At 35.8% G+C, this 13726-nt stretch overlaps 1 protein-coding gene across 1 annotated transcript in view; it reads left to right on the top strand.

The window, feature by feature from the left end:
* The window catches only part of LOC129266783 (limbic system-associated membrane protein-like), a 33042-nt gene that overhangs the window by 16220 nt on the left and 3096 nt on the right, over positions 1–13726 (top strand). Inside the window, exons 5-11 of the mRNA XM_064103599.1 lie at positions 607–810; positions 2411–2533; positions 3578–3740; positions 9524–9624; positions 10022–10185; positions 12705–12888; positions 13408–13461. Of these exons, the coding sequence (XP_063959669.1) occupies positions 607–810; positions 2411–2533; positions 3578–3740; positions 9524–9624; positions 10022–10185; positions 12705–12888; positions 13408–13461 (993 nt within the window). The remainder of the gene's footprint in view (positions 1–606; positions 811–2410; positions 2534–3577; positions 3741–9523; positions 9625–10021; positions 10186–12704; positions 12889–13407; positions 13462–13726) is intronic.

Here is a 13726-nt window from a genome sequence, read left to right as displayed (position 1 = left end):
TGGGGGTGTTCTCTACACGTTTCATCTCATGTTTATATGACGCCCCGGTGGGGATGGCAGACACGTGATGGGAATCAAAATGGCGGACACGGCCTGACATTTCCAGCATGAAGCAGGGTGAATAATGATTACAGTTTAGCTACTTTCCTGGAGACAATTTCATCTTACTCAAAACAGATTCTTCGATTATTGCTCAATGAATTTTACGCGCAAAGATAGCACCTGCAAACTCGCACATAAAAGGTTATGTTGGCTTCCACTGTGCAAATTTAGCTACTTTTCTTTACGTTTCTAGATATTTCCAATGACATAAAGTTTTAAATTTTGGAGTATTTTTTTTTCAACTGTTTAACGATGAATCAACAGTGGGGGCTGTCTTAACTTGGGGACTTGAGAAAATTACACACACACACCCTTTATATATATATGTGTGTGTGTGTGTATACAACAATAAAAACTTATTATGGCCCTAGGCCCTATTTGAAACCTACAGTAACCTTTCAGTTTTCAACTTTTAATCAAATTTATTTAGGCTACTCATTGCTCAGACCCGAGTTGCGCTTTAAATAAAGATTTTTTTTAATGTTTTCTCCCCTTCATCTGTAGATGAGCCGGTAATACGCCACATTGGACCCCGTCAGCCGCCATACTGGGTGAGCTACAAACCGGAAGTTATCTACGTGAACGAAACAGACAACATTACTTTGATATGCAACACCAGCGCTCGACCCTCCGCCTTCATTACCTGGGTTAAAATGATACCAGGCCTACCAGATGGAGAAAATACTGAGGAACTGTCACCAGGAACAGGTGAATTACCGATTGTTTATCTTAGTAGTCTAATGAGACACGGGAGGGGGTCAGACATCGCGCATGGGGCAAAAATCCTAAAAAGCTGTGAGCGAGTAAAAATAAATGACATTCTTTATACAAAATCTAATATTTTGTGACAAATTTTGAAATAATCAGAAAATAGTATCATATTTCACTACTTCTCCTTTGTCTTTCGCTCTCTCTCTCTCTCTTTGGGGGTCATGAAAATTATTGGGGTCTATATGGTCCCTAAGCCCCCCCCCCTCATACACCCACACACCTTTGTTTTATGTTACTTTTAAACACAACTTTACACTGATTTCAAGGTAGGCCCTTTTTATTGTAAAGATAATATTGGTAGAGAAGCAAAGAAACCATTATAAAAGTTACCAATGGCATAATATTTTTTCGAAAAAAATAACTGAACTTAAAAAGAAACTATATGGAAGAAAAAAGGTCTGTGAAATTTGAAGTAATTCAGTTTATAAGTAACGCCTATCTTCAAAAATCCGCATCTCTTACTAATAAATAAATTCCAAACAGCTCAAGTAATTGCCCTCTGTTCTAAATTAAGAAATGCCCTCTTCTGTATCAGTTAAAGAATAAAGTACTGCGTCAGAGTTCCCTTGATATTGATCAGGAAGACTACCTTATATAGTTTAAACCAATAAACATAATAAACATTTTCTTGAAGCCAATCTTTAGATTTACTATTCACGTTTTCAACTGTTTCGTCTCGATATCCGCCTTTTATTTTTCTTATATTTTCTGAGTAAAGTCTTCCTTTAAATTCGAAGAGTGTATTAGTTAGGTTCACGTAGTGCAAATGGGTCTTCAAGGAGTTGATACACGTGCTCCCCGCACACACCCACTGTCGCCTGTTACTTGCAAGAAATATTATGAAATCCCACCGCTGCCACCAATACTATTAAATGCAGAATCCGGAAGATTTCGTGACGAGATCACGTCTCACAAAATACGTTGTCCAAATTTGCATCGACTTCAGCACCTTAGTGTTTGTAGATGTATATCAGAGACTATTTTGACCCCCCCCCCCTCCTTCCCTAGCAAAAATTACAAAAATAGAATAGACATGCTAGAAGAATCAGCGGTCCAATTAACTTTACATAGGGGGAGTACTTCAGTAAGCTTCACGTTTGTTGCGTTACAGTTCTTATCACGAACCACAGGAATATGAATTGTTAAAATATGAGCTAGCGGCAATCAGAGGTTGTATCGAAATTAGTATTAGTATCAGTATCAGTAATAATACCAGTATCAATCATATGGAAATGGTATTCCATTTCATATACTTTTTTGAGGGTGTAGAGTTTAAATCAGAAAAATAAGTAAGCAAAGTGGTAGCTAGACCATCTAGGAATTATATTTAGTGTGTATTAAACCGGACTCAAGGACGATTAGACCAAAGACTTCGTAGATTAAATGGGGTTAGATGGGTGTAACCAACTACCTGAGAAATAAGCCAACTGCTTGTAGACCATGTGATTATAAACCATTGAATGTCCCAATGCCCTGTTAACTCACATACCAATGTGTTCTTCCCTTTACGGCCTGTTCTTCGTTCATGTCGTTTCAGAAGAGACAAAACACGGATTCTTCACAATCAATAATGTGTCAAGATTCCAGAGTGGGGACTATCGCTGCCAGGCTACGAATCGGATCGGTCACACCTTCGAAACCGTGGCATTGGTCGTGCAATGTAAGTGTGCAGTGCATTTCACAATGTGGATATATACCTCAACTGTATGAGTGATCACAGTGTGTTCACATAGTGAACTTTGTAAAAACATGCAAAGTGTATTTCACATTATTAAAATGCTCAAATTAGAGAGCGTGTGGGGATAATTTCACACTGTGGATACCTCGACACTGCGACAGTTCATAGTGTGTTCACATATTGGGCAATGTGACAATATGATTTAAACTATTAATGCTCAAATTCAGCAGTGTGGGGATAATTTCACACTGTGGATACCTCGACATTGTGACAGTTCACAGTGTGTTCACATAGTGGGCAATGTGAAAATGTGATTCATACTATTAAAATGTTCGAATTAGATAGCGTCTATCCACAATTTTACACTGTGGATACCTTGATACAGCGATTGTTCACAGTGTTTTGACATAGTGGGCATTTTGAAAATATGATTCATACTTTTAAATGTTCAAATTAGATAGCGTGTATCCACAATTTCACACTGTCGATACCTCGACACAGCGACTGGCAATGGCAATGTGAAAATATGATTCAAACTATTAAAATATTCAAATTCAGCAGTGTAGATTTGATTTCACACTGTGAACACGTCGACAAGGTGAGTGTCCACAGTGTGTTCACATAGTGGAATATGTGAAATGCGTTTACACTTTTCAAATGCTCAAATGTATATATATATAAATATTATTTCACACAATTTCACAATGTCACACACTGTTGCCACACTGTGATCTTGAGCGGATCCATGGCAGTGAGAAAAAAATATTTTGCATGTAAGACAATTGTGTTTTTATAATCATAAATTTTATTAAAAACATATTTTTCGTTAAATATTCGAATTTATTACCAGTAGTGCCGTAAATTGATTTTTTTTTTAATGGTTTTCATTCAGGTATCACAGGACCACGGACGTGTTGCATGAAGCATCTCGAAGGTGATTTTCAGTAGCTGATAACAGACGTCAGTGAATAATTTTTTTCGACCATTCATAATTAAGCTTCAATTCATGTTGTTGTTATTGTTCAGATGAACCGGAAGTGAAGGTCGTACAACCAGACATTCGTGCTGCTCCGGGCAGATCGGTGACTTTCGGGTGTAACGTGAGCGCAAATCCTGAACCATTCGATTTCTATTGGACCAAAGATGGCGCAAGGATAAGTGAAGACGATGCAGATCCCACACCAAACACGTATGTATTTTATTTTACATCATAAATATTTCTTCATAGGAAATATAGGGGGTTAATTTGTATATCCATTTACATTTTCATTTCATATGAATTTTCAAACGGTAAAATTTGGTCATAACATGTAAGTGTGATAGCTGAAACGGGATTCTTTTACTCAATATGCATAAATGCTCACTTGTAAGCCTCTTTGCATCTAGGCAGTGGTACCGTGCATGAATATAAGTATTGTTAGCTGCGGATATGAATTTGTCTTTACAGTCTTTACATCAGTTGGCATGTTTTTGGCAATTAAAAGTGTTTATGTATGAAATCCCTTTTTCAAATACCCTTACCCCGTCCAGCATTTTGGTAAGCATCTTGTTCATGTTGTTCATTTATGCATGCTTACTGTTGTTATATTTCTAGGAGTTCTTTATAGCACGTAGAATGCTAGATTGACAGTGTCTCTTTACCGAATTTTGGTGCTCAGCGAGTACTGACCTGTCTACTTCAATTCACATTCTCCACTTCTTGGGGATTTTTAGCAAAGAACTTTGGCGCTGAGAATATACTGAAATAATTCACGGGGTAATGTGTACCCATGTAAGGAGTGGCAAACATGGATACATATTTCGGCTTGTGCTATCGCATCGGGTTATTGCGTCGGGTCGGGTAATCGCGTATACCCGACCATTTGAAGAAAAAAAAAGGGCCACCTAAATTCCTGAAACGTCCAGTTTACGCGACCTTTCGGGAATTTCGCTATAATTTTCACAAAAATGCGGTAAACTGGCCCAGACGTTTCTGGAATTTAGGGTACCCTTTTCTCGGATGGTCGAGTTTCGCGAATACACGACCCGACGCGACAACACTGTAAAAAATATTGGGTATAATTTTAACCAGCACGAGGGTAATAATGTGTCCAACCAATTTGGGGCAGTATTTTACCCAATGCGGGAAGCATATTGTCCAGTAAGGTTTTTAAAAAAAATTGAACAGCAATTACTTCAGAATGCGCAAAATTTTCATCACACTGGATAAATAAAAATGCCCAAAACAAATGCCCAATGTGGGGATGGACACATGATTACCCTCATGGGGCATTTGTACCCAATATTTGTTCGAGTGAACCCATGCAATGTGATGACACAGACCCATATTTTACACCAAAACACTATCAGGGGCTCGCACTCGGAACCCAACGGTCTTGGAATTTTCCGACTTTACCATGGTCCACCTTTAAACGTGTAATTTTCCTTCTATCTACATCCATCACTGGTAGCTTACCGCCGGTGAATATTGGATGAAAATAATATTTTAGATTAGGAAATATATATATATTTGAAAACAAAATATAAGTAATTGAAATATTTTTAGTTAATCAGTTGATTACCATCCACACATTGATCATGCGATACGCATGACATACTCTATATTAAAGGGCAGTGCGACTCTGAATTTAAAATGTGTGAACAACTATCATTATGGACGGAGCATTGTGGGACGTAAATTAATGTAATAATCACCTGCTTTGTATTCACTTTGATGATTTAATATTCGATTTTTACCAGAACAATTTGGCAAAGAATACTCTGATGATCTGCAAATTCAATTAGCAATCTAGAAATCAATTAGAGACATCTTCATGTCTCAATAGTCAAATTCCTTGATGAAAAACGTGCCGATAGTTTCCTGCAGACCTGGGACTCGATGCATAAAAATACGATTATAGTAACATCCCAAAACTAATTGCAGCTAGCCAGCTACCATGCTAAGATTGCTCAATTGCTAATCGAAATCAACGCTTCCATTCGAAATTACCGTTTGATGGCAAATTTGCTTAAAAAGTAACTTTTTAAGCGAAGGGTCTCGGGTGTTTATTTTGAGCAATGTCATGTGGGAATGAAGCAAAATAAATTATCACTTTTCAAACGCAAGCATTATGCGCCAGATATATGAGTTACATGCATGGAGTGTGCTTCGGACTGGAAATGATTCTGAATGAAAAATAAAAGGCATGGTCGTCATCCATTTATAATCCCTTTGCGTGAAATGCATTTGATGCAACCCCATAGTGAAATATGATATTTGTTCTTCTTTTGTCAATATAATCTACGGAATTTTCCACTGTTTGCAATTAATTGTTCTTTTGCATGTATGTTAATGCATACCTACTTGTGTATAGGTTTGGACATGATCTGCGCCTTGTCATCTTTTCTGATGTATAGACCTTGTGCATGTGGCATGTATGGCGTCATCATAGCGCCCTCCCTTATAGAGGATATAGGAATACGGGTAAACAATGTAAATGGAGGTGTAACCATTGTATACCTCATTGGAGTCGGATGAAAATATAACACAAAACGGCATTAATACATTACTTATTTTTACGTTGTTTAATTTGTTAGGTCTATAAAAAGCATCCTTTCTTTTTAATCATTGAGTCGACTGTTTCATTTCACTTTTACTTCATTCTATATTTCATTTCAAAATTTTACTTTAAGATGATAGATGATAGCATGAAGATGATTTCTCGCTCATCACAACTCTTTAAGCCGATTTACACTTTAACTTCTGTGTTTCTGCGTGTTACATTCTAAAAGGACACAATAATGCAGGGCCATGGAATTAGAAATGGGGTGAATTTTAACTTTGATTTGAATGATTTACTCCCCCTCCCCTACGTACACACACACAACCTTACACAATATATATATATATATATATATATATATATATATATATATATATATATATATATATATATATATATATTGAAGATGCACACACACGGGAAAATAATACCATTTATTTGTGATGTACATATGCATGATCACCCCCTCCCACACGACACACACACCCTTACCCACCCCCACAGATATACACGCACACGCACAATCACCCATTCTAAGATGATTTCCCGTACACTAGAACAGCTCTTTCAACAACGTGAAATATTTCAGATAACATTCATGACATTAATTATCAATGTTCGTGTTCCCATTCCGTCCATTTGCCCCCATTAGTGTATTTTCATGTTGTTATTGGTGTTTTTGTTTTTATATACTAATATCATCAGGATCCCCCTTACGTGTTTCTCGAATTTCACTAGGCAAGTTTAATTTCGCTCGTCGTTCACTCTTAACATCATTTTTTTTATATATATTTAGATTTGCTTAGCCCGAGTAGAATGCATCACTAGTCTAAGAATGTTTTGTTATAAATTTACATATACTTTTTTTGTTCAAAAATGAATGTTTTTGTTCATTGTATCTACATTTATATCCATATATTAATTCAAATTTGTGTTATTCGCATTAAAATAGCACAAACCTTTCATTTTACTTTTTGTTATTTGTCATTATTTCTCGGCAAAAATAAGTATTGTCAGATTATGATTTAGACACTGAACTTGTACACATGATTCTTGTTTTAATATTTCGGATATCATCACTTTTTATTGTATTAATTTAATCAATTTAATTAATCTAATTAATTTAATTTAATGTAATCCATATACGATTTCTTTAAAAATAAGATATCGGAAGGCGCATGAATTAGAATGGCTTTAGAACCTTATTCATTGTTCTAATTTTTCGAACTAAAAATAAGTCAAAGAATGTAAAATCTAAACAGATGCTTATTATATTTTTATGAATGATTTATAATAGTAGATTATCATGCATCTTATCTGTTTTAGGTGTAAAGTCTTCTTTTTTTACGTTTCTTCGCACACTATGAATTACGTGGAAAGCTAATGTATCCGTATGTACTTTATTTTTTGGGGGATATTCATTTTTGCAAGATAGGCATTTACCCAACACTTTTTCTGCAATCTGATATTTTAGTATAAACAAATAGTTCTGAGTGAAATTGATTTCCTAATTGTGTTTACATATCGTGTGATATACTACCATAACAATTATCCAGTATGTCATGTATGTGTAGCAGTTCTTTAAACCAATATATCACTCTTCTTTTCCCTTCCCTTTTTTTTCTTCTCCGTTCTGCCATTTGTTCTTGTCTACTGATTCTTCTCCTTCTTCTTATTTTCCTTATTGTTCGTCTTCTCCACCTTTCTTCTTCTTCTCATCCTTCTTCTTATTATTATTCTACTTCTTCATTTTCATCGTCTTCTCCTTTAATTCTCTTTTCTTTCTCTTCTGCTATCTTTATTATTTTTTCCTGATTATGTCCTGATTAATGTCCTCTTCCAACTTTTCCTTTCCAATCAATTTTTCCCATTTCACCTTTTTCTCCTTTACTAATTTTTCCTCTTTCCGTCTTATGATCTTTGTCACAATTACATAATATCTGTCTGTTGCATGTATATTTCATTTCGAAGTAGCATTTGAAGAAAACCCATTAATACTTTTCATGTACAGTATATAGATATTGCTTCGCTTTGTGAAATGACTAACTTGCATTGCAAGCTTGATAGAACTGACATGTTTTAAAATCAAAACTTATTTACCTTCCGTACTTATACAATATATGTGTCTGTTTCTGTGATACAACCAACAAACAAATTAACGCCAAACAGAGCATGTACCAGCTTATGCCATTTTAACATCAAAATCATATTATCAGATGCTGCTTATAATTAATTTGCTGCAAATATCACTTAGTACTTTACAATATTCTCATTCTAGCCCTTTAAACGTAGACATTATTGCCTACAATGTGCGTGGGTATTTGTGTGTGTAAAGATGCTGATGTGAGTTTGCGAGAGAGACGGATTTTTAGTCGAATATATATGTCACCATCCGTTATGTTACTTCGAACTTGGACTTGGCGGGATTGATGGTGAAGTTACGCTTGACTTCTACAAGGTTCAAAAAAATGTTTTTTATCAAGCTGCAAAGGTTCTTGAGGTAATTGCAGCAAACGATAATAACTGCCGATAAAATAAATTGTGACATGAATTAAACAGTGCAATCATCATGACATAATGCTAAGTCTAATGCTATACCATGTATACTGCTGTTGTTTGTCCCAAATTTAAAAATGGGATAAGATCCACAGCTCCTTATTCCAAAAGCTAATTGCTTTTAGGGCAGGGGAGATGGGGAAACAGTCACTTAAACTTTAATTTGATAATACTAAAGCAAACTAAAAAAGATCAGTTCATTCGCTTCGCTCGTGCGAATTCTTGAACAACACGAACATTCAGGTATTTTGTGCTCCTGTCTCATATGGTGGAGCATTTCCATAAACTTTGCTTATTATTTCTATTAGCTTCTTAAATCCTTGCATCTGATTTGCTCAGGGCAAAGTTGTTAGTGAAAATTACTGATAAAATGCTTCCTGAAAGACTGCCCCATTTGGTCGTCCAATTTTATATATTTATATAGGTACCCTCTTTATATAAAAACATCAGGGAGTTCCACAGGGGGCAGTAGAACCCCCTTTATAATTTTCAGTTAGTGCAAAAACAAGGAGAAATTTCGTTTAGAAGGGAAAAGGGGGAAAGAAAAGTATAAGACGTGGAGGTCTAAGTTGTGCAACCTTATTGCGCTATTTTTATTCATCTGAGTAAAGAAAATAACAATTACTCTGCGCCTAATTTATTTATTTATTTATTTATTCGTTTCTGCATGTCATGACAATGTACATAGTGTGACCATCACAACATTAAATACATTAGATTTTACATAGTAATAATGTATAATTATGATCATTTAAACAACTTATTAAACCAAGGCTGCAGACATGCATTGGTATGACAATATAACCAGACGCTTGAGCTGTTGTCACACCTTTGGATATATAAATAGTGATGATAATTCTTGATATCCTTAAAGGTTTGTTATTTTGAAGCTCAACCCAGAAACAGACTATGGAAATTACACCTGCGTGGTGACAAATCAAGTCGGAACGTCATCAGCCACGATAGTTGTAAGCGGTGAGTTGGTCCTCTTAACTAATGGGGCGTTGCATGCACACAACTTGCGTTCGATTTTTATTCAACATTTACAGATCCTACTTAAAAGTTAGTAACAATAGAATGAACGTCTATACAAGTGCTTATCGAACTTCAGTACTTTATCAATAAAATAATGATAGAAACAAAACTGAGGTGATTTTTATTTTATAGTTGGTCCTATGTTCTATAAAGTTCTGATCGTATGCTCCCCAGGGAAAAGTGTTTCTATTGTGTGCGGGCAAGGCAGAATCCAGTAACATCCATATCAAACGCCTAAAGGCCTCCCGTCGTTCCGATATATTAAGTCCTACATGGAAGTGGAATGTTATAGGTGATGTTCTAAATGAAGAGGTGTTTTCTTATCCTTCATTTGCAGGGCGCCCTCTAGCGCCAATTATAACCAACACTAATCCACGAGGTAGATTTCGTCACACCTACAATCTTACGTGGGCATCTTCTAACAGGAGACGGAATGGTGTCCGAATCGACAATATCCCTGTCGCTCGATATATCATCAAGTATCAAAGAAAAGACATTCAAGTAAGAATATATGATTTAAAAGGAGTTTAATGATTTGTTTATTGTTCATTTCAAGGTCAAGCCGACCTTGACATAATGTCGGGGTGAATTCATTTTTAAGAAAACGAGAAAAATCAAACAAGTATAATACAGGGAAATTCATCGAAATCCGATGTGAAATGATGGAGTTTCTAATTCCACTTATGTTTATATATACTATCATGAATGCAATGCACATGACTTAACCCAGCGCTTCTCAACCGGTGGGCCGCGAAGTTCTCTCAGGTGGGCCGCGAGAAGCTCCAGACGGAGAAAAAAAATAGGGGGAAACTATAGCGAACTATGCTTCACAGACCTGTCCGAACATGTTTTGTCCGATCGGTCTACGTTGGTCAAACAAAACTAAAGCACGCTTTATTTTAGGTATCATGCATGTTGCAAAACGTGAAAATGCACATTATGATGGCTTCGATCTAACTTTGATGTGAACCTCGTGTGCATGCTTATAGAGAGAACTGAAGTGTGACATTATCAATTTTCACTTTTTGCATTTCAGCGTTTTGATACCATATTACCCAAATATGGTGGGAATCGTTCCGTGGTGCCCAAGATATGACCTCATGAAAACTTAATTAGCCCATTGAAGTCAAAGTATCATTTGCCTGGTTCTAAAAGTCAGGCCTCCAAGGACCGATTCTCACCAAATTTTGGAAGGAGGGGTTTTCATCATGCTCTACCAGAATATGGTATAAAAAATGCTGAAATGCAAAAAAGTGACGTCATCATTTTGGTACTCTATTGTTTATGTAATTCTCCATTTTGTCGACATTTTCGAATGCAGATTAGTTCTCAAACTGTTTGTTTCGAATGTTGTTCAGTCAGAGCTTTGTGTTAAATTCCACAAAATATTTTTTCACCGAAATGGGCGTTTTCCTAAAATTTGGGTAGGTGGGCTTCGAAAAAAAATTGACAAAGTGGTCCTCGAGTAAAAAAGGGTTCTGAAATCTTTTCTCTAAAATTGTTAAACGTGAAAGTCTAAGTTGTCACAGTCGTTTTCTAAACTAGTATTAATCATTGTTCGTCCCTCCTGTGACGCTCTGGGGCGTGTTTAAAAAAATCCGTTAGGGTAGCATCGCCATCGTCATTATGGTAATTACCAGTAGCGTAACGAACCAATAAAAAAATAAAGGATCAGTCATGACATACGGTGTAAGATTTCTAAAATGCTGCGAGTGAGCGATTCTAGCGACATTTTTTACCCTTGTAATATAAAATAATTTTGTGACAATTTTTTTTGCATAATATTCTTAAAACATGATATTATAGCTTTTCCTTTTCTTTATTTTCCCCCTTTTTTCTTGGTCATGAAGATTTTGGTGGTCCATGACCCCAAGGCCACCCATCTGTACGCTTTTAATTTTGTAATTATTATGGTAACATGGCCCAGCAGCCACATCAAAATAAAGATTTCCATGGTTGTTACCATCAGAGGACTATACAGTGCGTCCCAGAAAAAATTAAACCGAGATTTAGCGATGATTTATCATAACTTAATCAAAATATAAAATAGACAAATGACCTACCAATGTAAAGCTTAGAATCTCCTCTTTCATCTGATATTAATTAAATTATTTCTCCTTCACGCATTTTGAAGAGGGGATACCAAAAAGTCATTTGGCGGGTTGTATCTAGCTTTCAAAAGGAAAACTACATTTTTAAAAAGTTCAATATCTGCTCTTTGATTTGATACCTCAATTACAGAACATGGTCAAGAAATAACAAAGTCCTGGTTATTTGAAATAAGGCTTGAATTTCAATAATTTCATAAAATGAAGAGGTTTTACAGGCTAGCGTTCAAACTCACTCGAAACTCCGTTTTGTTTACGATCAGCCGTGCATTAAGTCTTTTGTTAACCATACGATAGCTTCTGTGGGAAACCGGTGAAAACAGTTTATTTAATGAAATTATGGAAATTCAAGCCTTTTTTCAAATAACCAGAACTTTGTTATTTCTTGACCATTTTCTGTAATTGAGGTATCAAATTAAAGAGCACATATTGAACCTTTAAGACATGTGATTTTCTTTTTGAAATTCATATGCCCCCCCGCCAAATGAGTTTTTGTTATCCTTCCTTCAAATTGTTTTTGCTCACTCATGCGTGAATGGGGAATAATCTAAGTAATATCAGATGAAAGAGGAGATTCTAAGCTTTACATTGGTAGGTCATTTGTCTATTTTATTTTTGATTAAGTTATGATAAATCATCGCTAAATCCCGGTTTTGTTTTTTCTGGGACGCACTGTATATACCTTGTTTGATTATGAAATACGCCCCTGAATTGGAAAAGATGGTGTTTAGCACACTCACACGACAGGATGTAGCTGTTCTTGGCAGGCGAATGATCATAAACATGATGTTTAACTCTTAATATCAAAGCATATTGCAAAAGTTTCGTGACAAAATCAAAATTTTATGTTTACGGCATTTGCATTAACTTGTGTATGCTTATGTTTTTATTATTATTTTGTTTTTACCTCAGTATACATCAGGGAAAATGGTTCCCGTCCTATGGCCCAACGAGGCCTTATCGGAGACTGTCCAAGGCAAACAATATATAATACTCCGTGACTTGAAGGAGAATAGCTCATACGTAGGACGCGTGTGTCCGCAGAGTGACTATGGCATGGGAGATTGTGTATCGTACACATTTACAACGTCCTCGGGTAAGTTGCGCAGTGCGTGTGTGTGTGTGTGAGGGTGTGTGTGTGTGCGTGCGTTGTTTAGTATGGAACATAATTCATCTACTAGCTTTTACAAAGTTATCTCCACAAGACAGTCGATCTATTATATTTTTCGACTACATTGGCATTAGTATCATATTTTTTTATTTCAAAAAGATTTTGAATTGTATTTTTCCATATTAATATTAATATGTAAAAACTGTATTTATTTTGTTGTTCAAGTGGAAATTTAAATAAATATATGTGAAAAGAAAGAAAAACCGAAAATTACATTTTGACCTATTCCTAGTTTTATTTTGTGATTGACGTGCTAGTCATGGATGCAGTAGTAGATATATGGTAGTTGTATTAGTAGTAGTAGTAGTAGTGTACACCAAAACTGCACTCTAAATTTTTCTATTATCATGATTGCCAAAACGGAAAATTCATACAAGTAAACAAACAATAAGTTAATATGTATTCAATAACATGATTAAATTCATATTTCTTTATTCTTTTCAGTTGACCTTCAATCCCCTGCTACACCTAAGACTGCCTATGCGGTCAGTTGCTCAGGTAGGTGTCTAAACCGAGGCAATAGTTAGTTTTCGCTCCACGCTGAACGACGAATTCATGAGCACAGAAAATGCATTGTAGAATGCCCTTCATGACAAAAACAACCAGAGGAAGTCTTTGCACTCCAAAAATGAAGAGCTAATTTAGCCCTTATAGAGCTTGTATAGTGTATGCACTTCGGAGTGCTGATTTTTCTTGTTCAAATTTGAATGACTATATCAGCAATCTGAGGTGCAGTCACTATACAAGCTCTTTAGCTACTTAA

The sequence above is a fragment of the Lytechinus pictus genome, chromosome 8, assembly GCF_037042905.1.
Source record: "Lytechinus pictus isolate F3 Inbred chromosome 8, Lp3.0, whole genome shotgun sequence".
Taxonomy (NCBI): Eukaryota; Metazoa; Echinodermata; class Echinoidea; order Temnopleuroida; family Toxopneustidae; genus Lytechinus; species Lytechinus pictus.
Note: the sequence above shows the minus strand (reverse complement) of the source record. Positions and strands in the feature narration are given on the sequence as shown.